General features: G+C 43.5%; 1 protein-coding gene across 4 annotated transcripts in view; it reads right to left on the reverse strand.

Annotated features, from left to right (window-relative positions):
* The window catches only part of LOC140718700 (AP-3 complex subunit sigma-2), a 108,115-nt gene that overhangs the window by 54,335 nt on the left and 32,984 nt on the right, over positions 1 to 20,796 (reverse strand). For all 4 annotated transcript variants that reach the window (XM_073032758.1, XM_073032759.1, XM_073032760.1 and 1 more), the window contains one exon: positions 395 to 506. In XM_073032758.1, coding sequence (XP_072888859.1) covers positions 395 to 506 — 112 coding nt within the window. The remainder of the gene's footprint in view (positions 1 to 394; positions 507 to 20,796) is intronic.

A 20,796-nucleotide genomic window follows, 5' to 3' on the forward strand; every position in this document is an offset into this window, starting at 1 on the left:
CATTTATATCAACACTCTGCCTTCTTTTGGTTAACCAATCCACTATCCATGCCAATACACTTCCTCCGACTCCATGCATCCGTATCTTATTTATAAGTCTCCTGTGACACGAAGGAATGACATAAACGTTTAAAATGTTCAATTTCTCTTCACTTCCAGCAGACATAAATGTGCCTGGATCCATTGTTCTGCATGTTTCTCCTGTTCTTCCAAGTCCTTTTTCTGGGATTCCCTAGACTCCGTAAATAAAGGTTCTGTCCAATATCTCTCTACACTCTCTCTGCAAAACGTTCTCCGGTACATTTAGCAGCTTCAACCCATGGACAAGCTGTGCAATTCCCTCGACCCAGAGGAATAATGATAGGACATCATGGAATGCAGTGGTCACACAAACCTGTATCAGATCCAGAATGCCCAGCTCACTCTCAGATGAGTCAACACAGAAGAGGAAGTAGAGGGTTGCATAGTGTCTGTAGATCAGCTTGTAGTCCGACCCTCCGATCAAACTGTAACAAACCAGACACTCAGAGTCAGGCTTCGTACCTCTGGCATACGTCGGGAACTTTGTTTGTGGCAGCGGTACAGTGAGGTACATTAAAAATATTATTTATGTCACAATAAGAAATATAAAAAATAATGCAAGAGGGGCGTGGCCTCTCTCATCCATATGTACTGGTTCTGTCCTAGCTTGGAGAAATTCTGGAAAGATGTCTTCACTACATTATCGGGTATTCTGAATCAGCACCTAGAACCTAACCCCTTAATGGCTCTGTTCGGTTTTTGGGGCAAGACAGATTTATGTCTGGGTCCGACCAAATGCCGAATACTATCCTTTGCCTCTCTCCTGGCGAGACGCCTGATCCTCCTTAGATGGAGAGATGTTGCCCCGCCCACTCATGCGCAATGGCTTAACGACATTATAGCCTGCTTGGACCTCGAAAAAATTCATTATTCAGTTCTTAATTCGGATCTAAAGTTCCATAAGGTCTGGGGACCTTTTATCGAGTACTTTCATAACCTTCCTCTTGACTAGGGTTTTTTTTTATTTTTTTTTCTTCTTTTCGGTCCCTTGCTTTCAGCTCCCTTTTTTTTTCTGGTAGTAGGCATTATTATCCTCTGTTGCTAAGTGTATTCACAGTCTGGGAGTTTGACTGTCCGGACTTATACTCTTTATTCTGTGTGACGGTTGGTCTGGAGTTGTTGTTGTTTTTTTTCTTGTGTTGTGGGGCTTGGGGAGGACACTAAGCTCATTTGTCTTTAATTTAGGTGCTTTTTTGTTAAATTCTCTTCGTTTGTAGCATATTGTTATTGTATGCTTAATCTTGCACTGTATTAATGCTCCCCATTGGGATTTGGGGTTTTTAATTTTGTAAAATGTTTTGAAAAACTAATTTAAAAAAATTTTTAAAAAATAAAAAAAAAGAAATATAAAAAATAAACAAGCAGGGCAAAACGATGAGGTTGTGTTCATGATCCCATGGTGCAGGGAAAGGAAATGTTTATGAAACAAAGAGTGTGTGTCTGCAAGCTCCTGTAAGGTCCCCCTGATGGTGGTAATGGGAAGAGAGCATGCTCTGGGTGATGGGGCTCCTTTGTTTGCAGAAACAAGTTATTTCAAGCAACGATCATGGAAGCTGACTTCTGTCAGCAACGCACACAAAATCTGGAGGAACTCAGCAGGTCAGGCAGCACCTTCGGTGGGGAATAAACAATCAATGTTTTGGGTCGAGAACCTTCATCAGGATTCATGTCAGCCAGTGAGCACGGTCCTCCTAGTGCTATCCCATACTGCTGTCAAAGAGGGAACTCCAAGATTCACTCTCAACAGCAACGAGCAACTAACAACATGTTGCCAAGACAGGTCCGGGAGCTTCTTGCAGAGCAACACACAGACACCCCTTTCCCTCCTTAGCAAAAGATAGCAGTGTGAGAGCAGGGTACTGAACTCTACACCACAGCCACTGTGTGAGAGCAGGGTACTGAACTCTACACCACAGCCACTGTGTGAGAGCAGGGTACTGAACTCTACACCACAGCCACTGTGTGAGAGCAGGGTACTGAACTCTACACCACAGCCACTGTGTGAGAGCAGGGTACTGAACTCTACACCACAGCCACTGTGTGAGAGCAGGGTACTGAACTCTACACCACAGCCACTGTGTGAGAGCAGGGTACGAACTCTACACCACAGCCACTGTGTGAGAGCAGGGTACTGAACTCTACACCGCATCCACTGTGTGAGAGCAGGGTACTGAAGTCTACAAGATTCACAACACAGCCACTGTGTGAGAGCAGGGTACTGAAGTCTACAAGATTCACAACACAGCCACTGTGTGAGAGCAGGGTACTGAACTCTACACCACAGCCTCTGTGTGAGAGCAGGGTACTGAACTCTACACCACAGCCACTGTGTGAGAGCAGGGTACTGAACTCTACAGGATTCATACCACAGCCACTGTGTGAGCGCAGGGTACTGAACTCTACAAGATTCACACCGCATCCACTGTGTGAGAGCAGGGTACTGAACTCTACACCACAGCCACTGTGTGAAAGCAGGGTACTGAACTCTACACCACAGCCACTGTGTGAGAGCAGGGTACTGAACTCTACACCACAGCCACTGTGTGAAAGCAGGGTACTTAACTCTACACCACAGCCACTGTGTGAGAGCAGGGTACTGAAGTCTACAAGATTCACAACACAGCCACTGTGTGAGAGCAGGGTACTGAACTCTACACCACATCCACTGTGTGAGAGCAGGGTACTGAACTCTACACCACATCCACCGTGTGAGAGCAGGGTACTGAACTCTACACCACAGCCACTGTGTGAGAGCAGGGTACTGAACTCTACACCACATCCACCATGTGAGAGCAGGGTACTGAACTCTACACCACAGCCACTGTGTGAGAACAGGGTACTGAAGTCTACAAGATTCCCACCACATTCACTGTGTGAGAGCAGGGTACTGAACTCTACACCACAGCCACTGTGTGAGAGCAGGGTACTGAACTCTACAAGATTCACACCACAGCCACTGTGTGAGAGCAGGGTACTGAACTCTACTCCACAGCCTCTGTGTGAGAACAGGGTACTGAACTCTACACCACAGCCACTGTGTGAGAGCAGGGTACTGAACTCTACACCACAGCCACTGTGTGAGAGCAGGGTACTGAACTCTACAAGATTCACACCACAGCCACTGTGTGAGAGCAGGGTACTGAACTCTACACCACAGCCACTGTGTGAGAGCAGGGTACTGAACTCTACACCACAGCCACTGTGTGAGAGCAGGGTACTGAAGTCTACAAGATTCCCACCACATTCACTGTGTGAGAGCAGGGTACTGAACTCTACAAGATTCACAACACAGCCACTGTGTGAGAGCAGGGTACTGAACTCTACACCACAGCCACTGTGTGAGAGCAGGGTACTGAACTCTACACCACAGCCACTGTGTGAGAGCAGGGTACTGAACTCTACAAGATTCACACCACAGCCACTGTGTGAGAGCAGGGTACTGAACTCTACTCCACAGCCTCTGTGTGAGAACAGGGTACTGAACTCTACACCACAGCCACTGTGTGAGAGCAGGGTACTGAACTCTACACCACAGCCACTGTGTGAGAGCAGGGTACTGAACTCTACAAGATTCACACCACAGCCACTGTGTGAGAGCAGGGTACTGAACTCTACACCACAGCCACTGTGTGAGAGCAGGGTACTGAACTCTACACCACAGCCTCTGTGTGAGAACAGGGTACTGAACTCTACACCACAGCCACTGTGTGAGAACAGGGTACCGAACTCTACACCACAGCCTCTGTGTGAGAACAGGGTACTGAACTCTACACCACAGCCACTGTGTGAGAACAGGGTACCGAACTCTACACCACAGCCTATGTGTGAGAGCAGGGTACTGAACTCAACACCACAGCCACTGTGTGAGAACAGGGTACCGAACTCTACACCACAGCCTATGTGTGAGAGCAGGGTACTGAACTCTACACCACATCCACTGTGTGAGAGTAGGGTACTGAACTCTACAAGTTTCACACCACAGCCACTGTGTGAGAGCAGGGTACTGAACTCTACAAGATTCACACCACAGCCACTGTGTGAGAGCAGGGTACTGAACTCTACACCACAGCCACTGGTGCCATGAACCTTTGAAGGAGTAAGTGCAAATGAAACGTACTGCTTTTTCCCAATATATTGAAGATGTAAGCAGAGTTATTCCAGCACTGGCCTAATCTGTGCCGAGGGGATGGGAAAGTATATTGGGTTGCTCACTGCCGGACGTCCAGCCCCTGACCTGCCCTTCAGCCGCTGCATCGCTGGTCAACAGCTGCACCCCAGGGTGCTCATGGTCAGGACTGGGTGGCGGGATGCTTCTACTGAGAAGGGCAGTGATTAGGCTCTCTCTTGTCACAGCTACTCTTTGCTTGGCATTTCCATGGCATGGTCAACACTGACTATTGTACAGCCTGGTACAGCCTGTTGCAGCCTGGGTCTCCCTGCTTCCGCTCTGGGCCTGTAAACTAGACAACATCAAACAGGAAATGGAAAGATAAAAGATCAGCATCTTGGGAATGTGCGAGATGAGATGGAAAGGAGCTGGTAAAACAAGCTCTGAGGGATATACCATCATTTACTCAGGAGGAGAAATACATGAAAATGGTGTTGGAATTATGTTAGATGAAGAAAATGCAAAATCAATAAAAGGGTATTGGACAGTATCAGATCATATGTTACTTGTGAAGCTATATGCAAAACCTTTTGACATTAACATCGTTCAAGTTTATGCCCCAACAGCAGACAGCAGTGAAGAAAACATCGATCAATTTTATGATGAACTATAAACACCGTTAAGACAATGTAAAAGCTCAAAAAACACCATTATTCAAGGTGACTTCAACGCAAAAGTAGGCAAGACCAGGGACGAGGACAATATTGGGCATTACGGCACAGGTGAGAGAAATGAGAGAGGTGAACGACTAGCTACACGGGTCACAGAAAAAGATTATATAATTGGTAATACCGTCTTCAAGCAACACCCGAGAAAACTATGGACATGGAAGGCCCCAGGGGATAACACCAGAAACCAGATTGATTACGTGCTTATAAGAAAAAGGTATAGAAATGCTCTGAAATCATGCAAAACATACCCGGGTGCAGACTGCTACAGTGACCACATACCAGTGATCAGCGTGATGTACCCGAGACTCAGAAAGCTTAGAAGACCAAGAGTAGAGCCAAAGCTGAATTTGGGAGTTTTGAGAAAAAAGTGACATGAAAAATGAATTCCAAATAAGAGTGAAGAACAAATTTGAGGCTCTACAAAACATCAGTATTATAGAACAGCAATGGGAAAACCTCAGAGACAGCAAAACACAAGCAGCACAAGAGGTGATTCCCAAACAACAGAAAAAAAGCTAAAAAGAAATGGATGACAGAAGAAATTCTGAAACGTATGGAACAAAGAAGAAAGTGTAAGGCATATGATGCATACGTATCCTTGCATGCACAGATAACAACCGAGTGCAAGGAAGCAAAAGAAAAGTGGCTTAAAGACAAATGTGAGTTAATAGAACAATTGCAGAAGACCAACAGCAGCAAAAGTATGCACAACGAGATCAGAGGTCACAAATCGGAAGAAAGGTGGGGCAACAACAGGATGTATAAAAGCAAAAGACAGCTCTACAATTATGGAGAAAGGAAAAATAATGCAAAGATGGTCAGAATACATCAAAGACCGAGAGGACAACTTTGACATTGGCATCAACAACGAGGGCCCAGCAATACTGAAAGAAGAAGTGGAACATGCTATGAAGAAAATGTGAAAGAGGAAATCATCAGGACCAGATAACATTCCGGTTGAACTGTATGAAGCTCTAGAAGATTTTGGTGTAGAGAAATTAACAATCTTATTGAATAGAATATACAACAGTGGCAAAGTACCAGAAGATCTTTTAAAGACAGTATTCATTGCACTGCCAAAGAAACCTGGTGCAACAGAGTGTGGACAACACAGAACAATTAGTTTAATGAGCCACCTCACAGAAATTCTACTTAGAATCATCATGCTCAGAATAAGAAACAAAATTAAACCAGAGATCAGTGAAGAACAGTGTGGCTTTGTCAAATGCAAGGGAACATCAAACGCAACTTGTATTCTCAGGAATATCATCCAAAGGTCACTAGAAGTACAAGACCTACACTTCTGTTTCATTGACTACACAAGAGCCTTTGACACAGTGAAACACCAAGTCATCATGAAAATGCTTAAAGATATTAATATCGATGGAAAAGATCTAAGAATAATCAGCAATCTCTACAAGCAACAAAACGCAGCTATACCGACAGACGAGATTGGTGAGTATCAGCCAGTAAAGCGAGGGGTCAAACAGGGTTGTGTCCTGTCACCAGACCAGTTCTGCCTGTACAGTGAAAACATCATGAGAACCATACAAAACCTACCTGGAATAAGTACAGGAGGATACAATATCAACAAACTCCGCTACGCGTGTGATATAGTACTGATAGCGAACAGTGAAGTAAATTTACAGAAACTAGTATCTACCATCAACACGGAGAGCAAAAGCCTTGGCCTAACCTTAAACAAAAAGAAAACTGAAGTAAAGGTAATATCAAAGAAACCTGATAGCCCAAACTGTAGGATCGTACTGGGAAATTAAATCCTGAAACAGGTTCACAACTTCAAGTACCTTGGATCCTGGGTAACATCTGATGGCAAATGCGAAACAGACATTAAAGCAAGAATAGCAATGGCAAGAACAGCATTTACAGAAATGAGAAACATCCTAACGAACAAGAAAATAGCAATTGACATCCGCCTTAGATGCTACATTCTTCCAATATTGATGTATGGCTGCGAGTCATGGACCATCACAAATGCAATGGAAAAAAGAATCAATGCAGCAGAGATGTGGTTCCTCAGAAGAATGCTATGCATATCATATACGGGCAGGATAACCAACGAAGAAGTTCTACAGAGAACGAAAACAAAACGTACATTACTTTAAAAAATCAGAAAACAGCAATCAAAATTCTTTGGACACATCATGTGAAGAGAGATATTGGAACATTTAGTTACAACTGGAAAGATGGAAGGAAAAAGAAGCAGAGGTAGAGAGAGAATGGAAATGATAGATGGATTAACATCACGGTTAGAAACGGGAGGCAACAACTACAATTCGGAGGGTCAGGGACCGTGATGGATGGAGAGACATGATTGCCCACGCCGAACGGCAAGGCACCTGAATGAATGAGGCCTGTACTCGCTGAAATATAGATGACAGAGGGAGCACTCATTGCAGCCTATTAAATACTGAAAAGTCTAGATAGAATGGATGTGGAGAGGATGTTTCCTGTAGTGGGGGAGTCTAGGACCAGAGGGCACAACCTCAGAATGCAAGGAAGTCCCTTTAGCACAGAAACGAGGAGGTGTTACTTCAGCCAGAGGCTACAGAATCTCTGGAATTTGTTGCCACGGGCGGCTGTGGAGGCCGAGTCATTGGGTATATTTGTTTATTTATTTATTTTTATTTGGGTATATTTAAAGTGGAGATGGAAAGGTTCTTGACTAGTCAGGACAGCAGTGGTTACAGAGAGAAGGCAGGAGAATGGGGTTGAGAGGAATAATAAATCAGCCACGATGGAATGGCGGAGACTCAGTGGGCCAAATGGCCTAATTCTGTTCCTGTGCCTATGGTCTTGTTGCTGAGGGGCAGTGAATGAAAACGAGCTCAGTGATCATCAGCAAACTTTACACTCTGACCCGTGGAGAGAAGGTGATGGGTGAAGCAGCTGTGGGGTTGGGATGGCCAAAAGAGCTACATTCTTCCTTTCTGGACGGTTTTTAATAAAAGACTTCACTGCAATCAGGTTAAAGCAATACATCATCAGATCCAACGGCTGGAATCAGGAGTGTGACAGAAGCTGTTGTTCCAACAGGTCACTGATCAATGAGGAGTGGAACAGACTCAAAGAGCTAGACATCTTTACTCTGCTTTCATTTCTGATGCTCCACCAACTCAACATTCCTGGATTTCAGTGCTTTAAAAGGGATGGGGGGTGGGGGGGAGGGGTGGCATTACTGGTCAGGGATACAATTACAGCTACAGAAAGGGTGGGTAATGTAGCAGGACCCTCTTTTGAGTCAGTATGGGTGGAAGTCAGGAACAGGAAGGGAGCAGTTACTCTGCTGGGGGTATTCTATAGGCCCCCTGGTAGCAGCAGAGATACCGAGGAGCAGATTGGGAGGCAGATTTTGGAAAGGCGCAAAAATAACAGGATTGTTATCATGGGTGACTTTAAATTCCCTAATATTGATTGGCACCTGACTAGTTTCAATGGTTTAGATGGGGCAAAGTTTGTTAAGTGTGTCCAGGACGGATTCCTGTCACAGTATGTTGACTGGTCGACTAGGGGAATACCATGCTAGATCTAGTATTAGGTAACAAACTGGGTCAAGTCTCAGATCTCTGAGTGGGTGAGCATCTGGGGTACAGTGATCACCGCTCCCTGGTCTTTAGCATTATCATGGAAAAGGATAGAATCAGAGAGAAAAGTTAAATTTTTAATTGGGGAAGGGCAAATTGTGAGGCCACAAGGCTAGAACTTGCGGGTGTGAATTGGGATGATGTTTTTGCAGGGAAATGTACTATGGACATGTGGTCAATGTTTAGGAATATCTTGCAGGATGTTAGGGATAAATTTGTCCCGGTGAGGAAGATAAAGAAGGGTAGGGTGACGGAACCATGGGTGACAAGGGAGGTGGAAAATCTAGTCAGGTGGAAGAAGGCAGGTAGGAAGCAAAGATCAGATGGGGCTATTGAGGAATATAGGGTAGCAAGAAAGGAACTTAAGAAGGGGCTGAGAAGAGCAAGAAGGGGGCATGAGAAGGCCTTGGAGAGTAGGGTAAAGGAAAACCCCAAGGCATTCTTCAATTATGTGAAGAACAAAAGGATGACAGGAATGAAGGTAGGTCCGATTAGAGATAAAAGTGGGAAGATGTGCCTGGAGGCTGTGGAAGTGAGCGAGGTCCTCAATGAATACTTCTCTTCGGTATTCAACAATGAGAGGAAACTTGATGACAGTGAGGACAATATGAGTGAGGTTGATGTTCTGGAGCATGTTGATTTTAAGGAAGAGGAGGTGTTGGAGTTGTTAAAATATATTAGGATGGATAAGTCCCCGGGGCCTGACGGAATATTCTCCAGGCTGCTCCACGAGGTGAGGGAAGAGATTGCTGAGCCTCTGGCTAGGATCTTTATGTCCTCGTTGTCCACGGGAATGGTACCAGAGGATTGGAGGGAGGCGAATGTTGTCCACGTTCAGAAAAGGTAGTAGGGATAGTCCGGGTAATTATAGACCAGTGAGCCTCACATCTGTGGTGGGAAAACTGTTGGAAAAGATTCTTAGAGATAGGATCTATAGGCATTTAGAGAATCATGGTCTGATCAGGGACAGTCAGCATGGCTTTGTGAAGGACAGATCGTGTCTAACAAGCTTGTTAGAGTTCAAGGAGGTGACCAGGCATATAGATGAGGGTAGTGCAGTGAATGTGATCTACATAGATTTTAGTAAGGCATTTGATAAGGTTCCACATGGTAGGTTTATTCAGAAAGCCAGACGGCATGGGATCCAGGGAAGTTTGGCCAGGTGGATTCAGAATTGGCTTGCCTGCAGAAAGCAGAGGGTCAGGACTTCCGGTAAGATGGCGATTGTTTAGCTGCTCTGAACTTTTGTTCCGTTACTGTCGCTATCTTTGCACTAAATGTCTCCATGTTTTAAACCTTAGTTAGGAATTTTTTCGGTATCTCTTACTTGCCTGTGAACATATCTAACTTAAAATGTCTAGCAAGAGTTCTAAATCCGGGAGAAAGGAAGCTATGGCTCCCTCAGACGAGACCCTGGCTGTGCTCGGAAAGCTCCGAAATGAAATTTTAAAGGAATTTAAAACCGCTTTCAAACAGTTGGAAGACAAACTGGATCGGATCAACGATAAAGTGGACAAGCATGCCGAACACCTATCTCGCATCGATTCGACTTCTGAAGATTTAGAAAGTCGTGTTCGATACTTGGAGACTCTCTGTTCCAGCTTAGAGGAAAAATGTAACAAACTCCTTTCCAAAATGGTGGATCTCGAAAATCGCAGCAGACGCTGCAATCTCAGAATTCTTGGATTGCCAGAGGCGACCGAACAGGGATCAACCATGAAGTTTTTCTCCAAGTTTCTCTGTGAGATATTCGGGAAAGATTTGCTTCCGAACCCGCCCGAACTCGAACGGGCACACAGAGTTTATGTTCCCCCCGGAATTCTGGGCTCCCGCCCGCGACCAGTAATCTTGTGTTTCCATCAATACCAAGTAAAACACAGTCTGATTGTAGAGGCACATCGCAGGGGGTCTTTTCCTTTCCAGGATACAACCATTCGCTTTGTGGAAGATTTTGCACCCCAGACCTTAAAGATGCGCGCTGAGTTTAAAGGCGCAGCGAAAGTGCTTTTTGATCATGGTTTTAAACCCTCTCTTCGCAATCCTGCCGATCTACGAATCAAGCTTAATACCGAAAAATACAAGTGGTTCAAATCAGTGAAGGAAGCTGAAGCATTTGTGGCAAGTCTTCCGGCTATCCAGTCATCTTCGGAATCTGATCGGACCTCCTAAAATGGTGGATAAGTACTGGACTCAGACTTCACCTGAATCACTCAGACATTATTCATTGAAACTCTAAGGGCTGTTGACAATCTCTCCCGGGATTTGGTGTGTGTGTAATCTATTTTTATTCTTGTATAACTTTATCTACAGAGTTCTACAACTGACTCTAACTTGTTTTGGAGGTTCGAAGTCTTTAGTGAAGGCCTCCCTGTTTGTTGGTTCACAGTTTAATTGCTGATTTATTTTTCCTTTTTCTTATATTAATTTTTTTTTTCTTTTCTTCACCCCTTTTTTCTAATCTCTGAATTTTTTTCTCTCCTCTCTGTAAATGGTTGATAAATACTCGTCTTGAATTTATAATTTTCCCCTTCCTCTCTTTTTTTTACCTTTTTTTCCCCTTTCTCTTACTTTATTCTTCTATAATTTTTCGCGGGTAGATTAGCTTTGGTTTTCTTCCGATTTTCTCTGTATTAAAGTTTTATACTTCTGCAGAAGGTGTTCTAATCTGTAGTTATGTTTTCTAGTGCATAAACTAGTTACTATTTGCTATAGTATTTATACGGAACTGTTGTTAATGACACAGATCTGGAAGTTGTATTTGGGTTAAATTTTTTGGTAGAGCTAGCTACTTGTTTTGGTAGCCGTCTAGTTTTGGGTTGTGTGGGTGGGGTGATTTTCCAGTTCCAACATCACTCACTGTATTTATTGTTTCTCTTTCTTGCTCAGGACATGTATATGTTTTGCTTTTACGAATCTATGTTTACATCTCTGCTCCCAGACTGCTACTGTACTGCTTGACTTTTTATATGCCTGCTGCCTTTTATGCATTAGTAATTGATAATGGCTAGGGCACTTAAATTCGTGAGCTGGAATGTAAAGGGATTGAATCACCCTGTTAAAAGGAGGAAGGTATTCTCACATATCAAACAACTCAAAGCTGACATTGCTTTCCTTCAAGAAACTCATATTCGTTGTTTTGATAACTCCCGGCTTCTGTCAAAGTGGGCGGGTCAGCATTTTCATTCATCCTTTGCCACTAAAGCTAGGGGAGTCTCCATTCTTATTAACTCAAATATTCCTTTTGAACTCCATAATAAAATATCTGATACAAATGGCCGTTTTATTATTGTTTCTGGTAAACTATATAACACTAAAGTTGCACTAGCAAACCTGTATGCCCCCAACTTTGATGATGTTAACTTTTTTGAACGTTTTTTTCCCTCACTACCAGACTTAAACTCATACTCTCTTATACTGGGTGGTGACTTCAACTGTTGGCTGGATCCTAAACTGGATCGATCATCCTCTGTTACCAGATCACCTACTAAATCTGCCTTAGCTATCCAATCATTTCTCTCTAATTTTGGTATCTCTGATATATGGCGTTTCCTCCATCCTACTGAGAGACTATTCTTTTTTCTCACATGTTCACCATACCTTCACTAGAATTGACTATTTCTTACTCGATAACCAACTTATCCCATTTGCCTACTCTTGTGACTATCAGAGTATACTGATTTCTGACCATGCCCCAATTACCCTCTCTCTGAACTTTCCTGGTCTCCCTCAGAGGAATAAACACTGGTGGTTTGATTCAACTTTATTATCAGATGATGATTTTGTAAAATTTATTAAGGATCAGATAACCTTTTATTTTAACACTAATACATCACCTGAAGTGCCATCCCAGATTGTCTGGGATGCCATGAAAGCATATCTGAGGGGTCAAATAATCTATTACACAGCAAATCTCAACAGAAGATCCCGTGCAGATCGATCAGACCTCATTAACCAGATTAAAGATTTGGATCAAATATATGCCCAAACTAAGAACCCTGAATTATACAAGAAGTGCGTTGAACTCCAAACTAAATTTAACCTTCTGTCCACTCAACCTGTCGAACGCCAACTTCTCGAAAGCAAGAGTCACTTTTACATTCATGGGGATAAGTCTGGTAAATTCCTAGCCAATCAGCTGAGGCGTTTCAAAGCCAAACAACATATTACAAAGATCCGGAAGGAGAATGGAGACTTTACATCGGATCATTTAGAAATTAATGACGCATTTAAAAAATTTTATTCTCCGCTTTTTTCCTCTGAATCTCTGAATGACAATATCTCTGTTGATCGATTTTTACAGAATCAGAATATCCCCTCACTTTCATCTGATTTCAAAGCCAAACTCAATGCGCCTATATCATCAGAAGAAATATCTTTTGCAATTTCTGCACTGTCCTCAGGGAAATCTCCTGGACCTGATGGGTTCCCTGTAGAATTTTATAAATCATTCTCTTCACTTCTTTCTCCTCAGTTACTTTCAGTATTATCTGACTCGTTTAATTACGGCAAATTGCCACCCTCTTTCAATGAGGCATCTATTATTCTTCTTTTTAAAAAGGGCAAAGACCCAACAGAGTGTTCCTCGTACAGGCCGATCTCTCTGCTCAATGTTGATGTAAAGATCTTAGCTAAAGTGTTGGCTCATAGATTAGAAACCGTTATTCCCTCCATTATCTCTGATGACCAAACAGGCTTTATTAAAAACCGTCTGCCTTTTTTTAACATTCGGCGTCTATTTAATATCTTATACTCAGCTCCAACTGATTACGGCTGCACAGGTGGAAGGTCAACTGAGGAAGATCTGTACCAGCAAGGCGGCTGGACCGGATGGAGTTTCCCCACGATTACTGAGGGCCTGTGCGACTGAGCTGGGAGAACCACTACAGCGCATCTTCAACATGAGCCTGGAGCAGAGAAGAGTACCCAGACAGTGGAAAACATCCTGTATTGTCCTGGTACCGAAGAAACCACAACCAAAGGAGTTGAATGACTTCAGACCTGTTGCCTTGACGTCGCACGTGATGAAGACCATGGAGCGGCTGATAATACAGAATCTGAGGCCACAAACCAGGCACGCCCAGGATCCTCTTCAGTTTGCGTATAAGGAGAAGGTGGGAGTGGAGGATGCTATCACGTATTTGCTGCACAAATCACTCTCTCACCTAGAGGGGGTCAGTTGTGCTGTGAGGATTACATTCCTTGACTTCTCTAGTGCCTTTAACACCATCCTGCCCAAGATCTTAAGGCACAAACTAACGGAGATGGGAGTAGACTCTCACATGGTGGATTGGATAGTGGACTACTTGACAGATAGACCTCAGTATGTGCGGTTGGGAGACTGTAGGTCTGACACGGTGGTCAGCAGCACAGGGGCGCCGCAGGGAACCGTACTCTCTCCGGTCCTGTTCACCCTGTACACATCAGACTTCCAATATAACTCGGAGTCCTGCCATGTGCAGAAGTTCGCTGATGACACGGCCATAGTGGGGTGTGTCAGGAATGGACAGGAGGAGGAGTATAGGAAACTGATACAGGACTTTGTGATATGGTGCAACTCAAACTACCTGCGTCTCAATATCACCAAGACCAAGGAGATGGTGGTGGACTTTAGGAGATCTAGGCCTCATATGGAGCCAGTGATCATTAATGGAGAATGTGTGGAGCAGGTTAAGACCTACAAGTATCTGGGAGTACAGTTTGACGAGAAGCTAGACTGGACTGCCAACACAGATGCCTTGTGCAGGAAGGCACAGAGTCGACTGTACTTCCTAAGAAGGTTGGTGTCATTCAATGTCTGTAGTGAGATGCTGAAGATGTTCTATAGGTCAGTTGTGGAGAGCGCCCTCTTCTTTGTGGTGGCGTGTTGGGGAGGAAGCATTAAGAAGAGGGACGCCTCACGTCTTAATAAGCTGGTAAGGAAGGCGGGCTCTGTCGTGGGCAAAGTACTGGAGAGTTTAACATCGGTAGCTGAGCGAAGGGCGCTGAGTAGGCTACGGTCAATTATGGATAACTCTGAACATCCTCTACATAGCACCATCCAGAGACAGAGAAGCAGTTTCAGCGACAGGTTACTATCGATGCAATGCTCCTCAGACAGGATGAAGAGGTCAATACTCCCCAATGCCATTAGGCTTTATAATTCTACCGCCAGGACTTAATAACTTTTTTAAAAGCTATTATTAATGCTTTTTGAGATAGTGATTTAGATGCATATCATATTTTTTACTGAGTTAAGTATTGTATGTAATTAGTTTTGCTACAACAAGTGTATGGGACATTGGAAAAAAAGTTGAATTTCCCCATGGAGATGAATAAAGTATCTATCTATCTATCTATCTAACTGGGACTCCTGAATGTGTTATTTCCCTCGATGCGGAGAAAGCATTTGATCGTATAGAATGGAACTACCTTTTTGCAGTCTTAGAAAAATTTGACCTCGGCCAAAGTTTCATCTCTTGGATCCAATTGCTGTACCTGTGTCCTACTGCTTCTGTTTTAACTAATTTTCAGAAATCCCAAGTATTTAATCTCAAACGTGGCACCCGTCAGGGATGCCCCTTAAGTCCCTTTCTCTTTGATTTGGCTATAGAACCTCTGGCGATAGCATTTCGAAACTGTCCTGAATTGACTGGGATTTGGAGAGGGGGTGTTGAGCATAAAGTTTCTCTCTATGCTGATGACTTATTACTCTTTCTCTCAAATCCGTCTACATCCTTACCTCTAATGTTTTCACTTCTTGACCAGTTTAGCCAGATCTCTGGCTATAAACTTAATTTACATAAGAGTGAACTTTTCCCAATCAATAAAGAAGCACAAGAACTAATATTTCATGATCTCCCTTTTAAAGTAGTCCATAATCAATTTACTTATCTTGGAATTACAGTCACAAGGAAGTTTAAAGATCCCTTTCGTGAAAACTTTGTCAATCTTTCATATGCTATAAAACAGAGTCTGGTACAATGGTCACCTCTATCTATGTCTTTGGTAGGTCGTATTAATGTTGTTAAAATGTATGTTCTCCCCAAATTTTTATACTTATTTCAATCTATCCCAATTTTTATTCCTAAATCTTTTTTTGATTCCTTAGACTCTATTATTTTGTCATATCTGTGGCAGAATAAGCGCTCTAGAATTAATAAAATCCACCTCCAAAAATCTAAAAAAGAGGGTGGCATGGCTTTACCTAACTTTCGCTTATATTATTGGGCAGCTAATATACGTTGTGCTACCTTCTGGTCTTTCTTCCACAGCCAACCTGAGTGCCCTAACTGGGTGGCAATGGAGTTGAGCTCCACTAAAGAATTATCTATATCTGCACTTCTTGGCTCTGCACTCCCTAGTAGTCTGCGCAGATCAATAGCTAATCCTCTTGTTAGACACACTTTGCGTATATGGGCTCAGTTCAGGAAATGCTATGGTTTCCAGGGGTTTTCCGTTTCTAGCCCTGTCGCACATAATCACCTTTTTTTACCTACTACGTACGATTCAGCATTCCATGTTTGGTATAGGAAGGGCATTAGACATTTTGAAGATCTCTTCATTGATAATTGCTTCGCTTCTTTTCAGCAGCTCTCTGTTAAGTTCAACCTGCCTAACGCTCACTTTTTCAGATATCTCCAAATCCGACACTTTACTGCTCCTTTAATTCCTAACTTTCCTGAAATGCCTGCGAAAAATGCTATGGACCTATTTCTTTCCATTAATCCACTAGGTAAAGGTTTAATATCAATTATCCGAGATAAACTAGCAGCCTTACGACGGGCCCCTGTGGATAAAATTAAAATGGCCGGGAGCAGGATTTAAATATCTCCTTATCCGAGGAGAGCTGGGACTCAGTTCTCAAATCGGTTAACTCAACCTCTCTTTGTGCTCGCCATTGCCTTTTACAGTTTAAGATTGTTCATAGAGCCCATATGTCTAAATCTAAACTATCTCGATTCTACCCTGGCATTAGTCCGCTCTGTGATAAATGCAAGAGGGGCGCGGCCTCTCTCATCCATATGTACTGGCTCTGTCCTAGCTTGGAGAAATTCTGGAAAGGTGTCTTCACTACATTATCGTGTATTCTGAATCAGCACCTAGAACCAAACCCCTTAATTGCTCTGTTCGGTTTTTGGGGCGAGACAGATTTATGTCTGGGTCCGACCAAATGCCGAATACTATCCTTTGCCTCTCTCCTGGCTAGACGCTTGATCTTCCTTAGATGGAGAGATGTTGCCCCGCCCACTCATGCGCAATGGCTTAACGACATTATGGCCTGCTTGGACCTCGAAAAAATTCATTATTCAGTTCTTAATTCGGATCTAAAGTTCCATAAGGTCTGGGGACCTTTTATCGAGTACTTTCATAACCTTCCTCTTGACTAGGGTTTTTTTTCTTTTTTTTCTTCTTTTCGGTCCCTTGCTTTCAGCTCCCTTTTTTTTCTGGTAGTAGGCATTATTATCCTCTGTTGCTAAGTGTATTCACAGTCTGGGAGTTTGACTGTCCTGACCTATACTCTTTATATTGTGTTGTGGTCGGTCTGGAGTTGTTGTTGTTTTTTTTCTTGTGTTGTGGGGCTTGGGGAGGACACTAAGCTCACTTGTCTTTAATTTAGGTGCTTTTTTGTTAAATTCTCTTCCTTTGTAGCATATTGTTATTGTATGCTTAATTTTGCACTGTATTAATGCTCCTCATTGGGATTTGGGGTTTTTAATTTGTAAAATGTTTTGAAAAACTAATAAAAAAATTTAAATAAAAAAAAAAGAAAGCAGAGGGTCATGGTGGAGGGAGTACATTCAGATTGGAGGGTTGTGACTAGTGGTGTCCCACAAGGATCGGTTCTGGGACCTCTAATTTTCATGATTTTTATTAACGACCTGGATGTGGGGGTAGAAGGGTGGTTGGCAAGTTTGCAAACAACACAAAGGTTGGTGGTGTTGTGGATAGTGTAGAGGATTGTCGAAGATTGCAGAGAGACATTGATAGGATGCAGAAGTGGGCTGAGAAGTGGCAGATGGAGTTCAACCCGGAGAAGTGTGAGTGGTACACTTTGGAAGGACAAACTCCAAGGCAGAGTACAAAGTAAATGGCAGGATACTTGGTAGTGTGGAGGAGCAGAGGGATCTGGGGGTACATGTCCACAGATCCCTGAAAGTTGCCTCACAGGTAGATAGGGTAGTTAAGAAAACTTATGGGGTGTTAACTTTCATAAGTCGAGGGATAAAGTTTAAGAGTCGCGAGGTAATGATGCAGCTCTTTAAAACTCTGGTTAGGCCACACTTGGAGTACTGTGTCCAGTTCTGGTTGACTCACTATAGGAAGGATGTGAAAGCATTGGAAAGGGTACAGAGGAGGTTTACCAGGATGCTGCCTGGTTTAGAGAGTATGCATTACAATCAGAGATTAAGGGAGCTAGGGCTTTACTCTTTGGAGAGAAGGAGGATGTGAGGAGACATGATAGAGGTATACAAGATACTAAGAGGAATAGATAGAGTGGACAGCCAGCATCTCTTCCCCAGGGCACCACTGCTCAATACAAGAGGTCATGGCTTTAAGGTGAGGGGAGGGAAGTTCAGGGGGATATTAGAGAAAGGTTTTTTTTACTCAGAGAGTGGTTGGTGCGTGGAATGCACTGCCTGAGTCAGTGGTGGAGGCAAATACACTAGTGAAATTTAAGAGACAACTAGACAGGTATATGGAGGAATTTAAGATGGGGGGGGATATACGGGAGGGAGGGTTTAAAGGTCGGCACAACATTGTGGGCCAAAGGGCCTGTACTGTGCTGTACTATTCTATGTTCTAGGTTAACATTAGAACACAAGGACTAGGAACAGGAGTTGGCCATTCAGCCCATTGAGTCTGCTCCACCAACTCAACACTAGAACAGAAGACTGGAAGCAGGAGACGGCCATTCAGCCCATTGCGTCTGTCTCACCACTCAATAAGATCATGGCAGATTTGGCCATGGACTCAACTCCACCTACCTGCCTTTTCCTCATAACCTTTAATTCAGAATCAGGTTTAATATCACTGGCATTGTGTCATGAAATGTGTTAATTTTACAGTAGCAGTACAATGCAATTCATAATACAGAAAAAACTGAATATATACACACAATGCACTCACTCACACCCACACACACGCATGTACACACACACACATGCACACAGACACAAAATAATTAAATAAATAAATAGTGTGAAAATAGAAATAAAAAGGTAGTGAATTAATTCCTCTGCCATACAAAACTCTATTGGCTTTAAATATATTTAGTGAGGAAGCCTCAACTGTTTCCCTGGGCAGAAAATTCCATGATTTGCCACTCTCTGGGAAAAACAGTTTCTCCTCATCTCCATCCTCAACCTTGAGGTTCTGTCTCCAAATTCTAGTCTCACTTACTCGTGGAAACAACCTTCCTTCCTCTATCTTATCCCTTTCATAATTGTATATGTTTCTATAAGATCCCCTCTCATTCTTCTGAATTGCAGGTGATATACTCTCAGACAACTCAATCTCTCCTCACAGGCTAATCCCCTGATGAAAGTTGTGGCAAGACAAGGGTTAAATAAACGGGCAGACTATTATTTAAATGGGGAGAGAATTCAAAGTTCTGAGATGCAACGGGACTTGGGAGTCCTCGTGCAGGATACCCTTAAGGTTAACCTCCAGGTTCAGCCGGTGGTGAAGAAGGCGAATGCAATGCAGGCATTCATTTCTAGAGGAATAGAGTATAGAGGCAGGGATGTGATGTTGAGGCTCTATAAGGCACTGGTAAGACCTCACTTGGAATACTGTGTGCAGTTTTGGGCTCCTTATTTAAGAAAGGATGTGCTGACATTGGAGAGGGTTCAGAGAAAATTCACTAGAATAATTCCAGAAATGAGAGGGTTAACATATGAGGAATGTTTGACCGCTCTTGGACTGTACTCCTTGGAGTTTAGAAGAATGAGGGGGGACCTCATAGAAACATTTCGAATGTTGAAAGGCATGGACAGAGTGGATGTGGCAAAGTTGTTTCCCATGGTGGGGGGAGTCTAATACGAGTGGACATGACTTGAGGATTGCAGGGCACCCATTCAGAACAGAGATGCGAAAAAAAAAATTTTAGCCAGAGGGTGGCGAATCTATGGAAATTGTTGCCACGGGCGACAGTGGAGGCCAAGTCATTGGGTGTATTTAAGGCATAGATTGATGGGTATCTGAGTAGTCAGGGCATCAAGGGTTATGGTGAGAAGGCAGGGGAATGGGACGAAAGGGGAGATTGGATCAGCTCATGATGAAATGGCGGAGCAGACTCGATGGGCCGAATGGCCGACTTCTGCTCCTTTGTCTTATGGTTAAGATAATATGCAGCTGAAGATAGTTTACAAAGAGTGTACAGCCAACCCAGACGAGAAAGGTCCTTCAGAGCCTTTTGCATATTAGGGTAGCAGAGACATTTGGCGGGCCAAGATAATATAAAAGTACAAATGGGGCATTCTTGGCTGATGGTTACTAATGGTCAGTTACTTTGCTAATTCTGAAGTACTACTGGCCTTTAATGTGGAGGTTCTATTGGTTATTAACCCTCAGTTATCACAGTGTGACTGGTGATGGATCATGCCGATTAAGGAATCTGAACACCCACAACTGGTTGATTTCCAACTAGTCTATTTCCATATAAAAATGCCATTTCTTTGCTCAAACTTCACAACAGTATGGTGACGGGTCGGGTTATACTCCTTAAAACTATTAGACCAGAAGACACAGGAGCTAATTAGGCCATTCAGCCATCGAGTCTGTTCCACCATTCCATCATGGCTGATCCCAGATCACACTCAACCCCACACACCTGCCTTCTCACCAGATCCTCTGATGGCCTGCCCAATCAGGAAACAACCAACTTCTGCCTTAAATATACCCACAGACTTGGCCTCCACCACAGTCCGTGCCAGAGCATTCCACAGATTCACTACACTCTGGCTAAAAAATTCCTCCTTATTACTGTTCTAAAAGTCACCCCACAATGTTGAGGCTATGCCCTCTAGTTCTGGATACCCTCACCACAGGAAACACCCTCTCCACATCCACCTTATCTAGTCCTTTCAACATTCAGTAAGTTTCAATGAGATCCCCCCCACATTCTTCTAAATTCCAGAGTACGAGCCCAAAGCTGCTCGACACTCATGTTAACCCCTTCATTCCCAAAATGACCCACATGAATCTCCTCTGGACTTCTCCAATGACAACACATCCTTTCTGAGATATGGGGCCTAAAACTATTGACAATACTCTGTGTGGCCTGACTAGT

Source organism: Hemitrygon akajei, chromosome 30 (assembly GCF_048418815.1).
Source record: "Hemitrygon akajei chromosome 30, sHemAka1.3, whole genome shotgun sequence".
Taxonomy (NCBI): Eukaryota; Metazoa; Chordata; class Chondrichthyes; order Myliobatiformes; family Dasyatidae; genus Hemitrygon; species Hemitrygon akajei.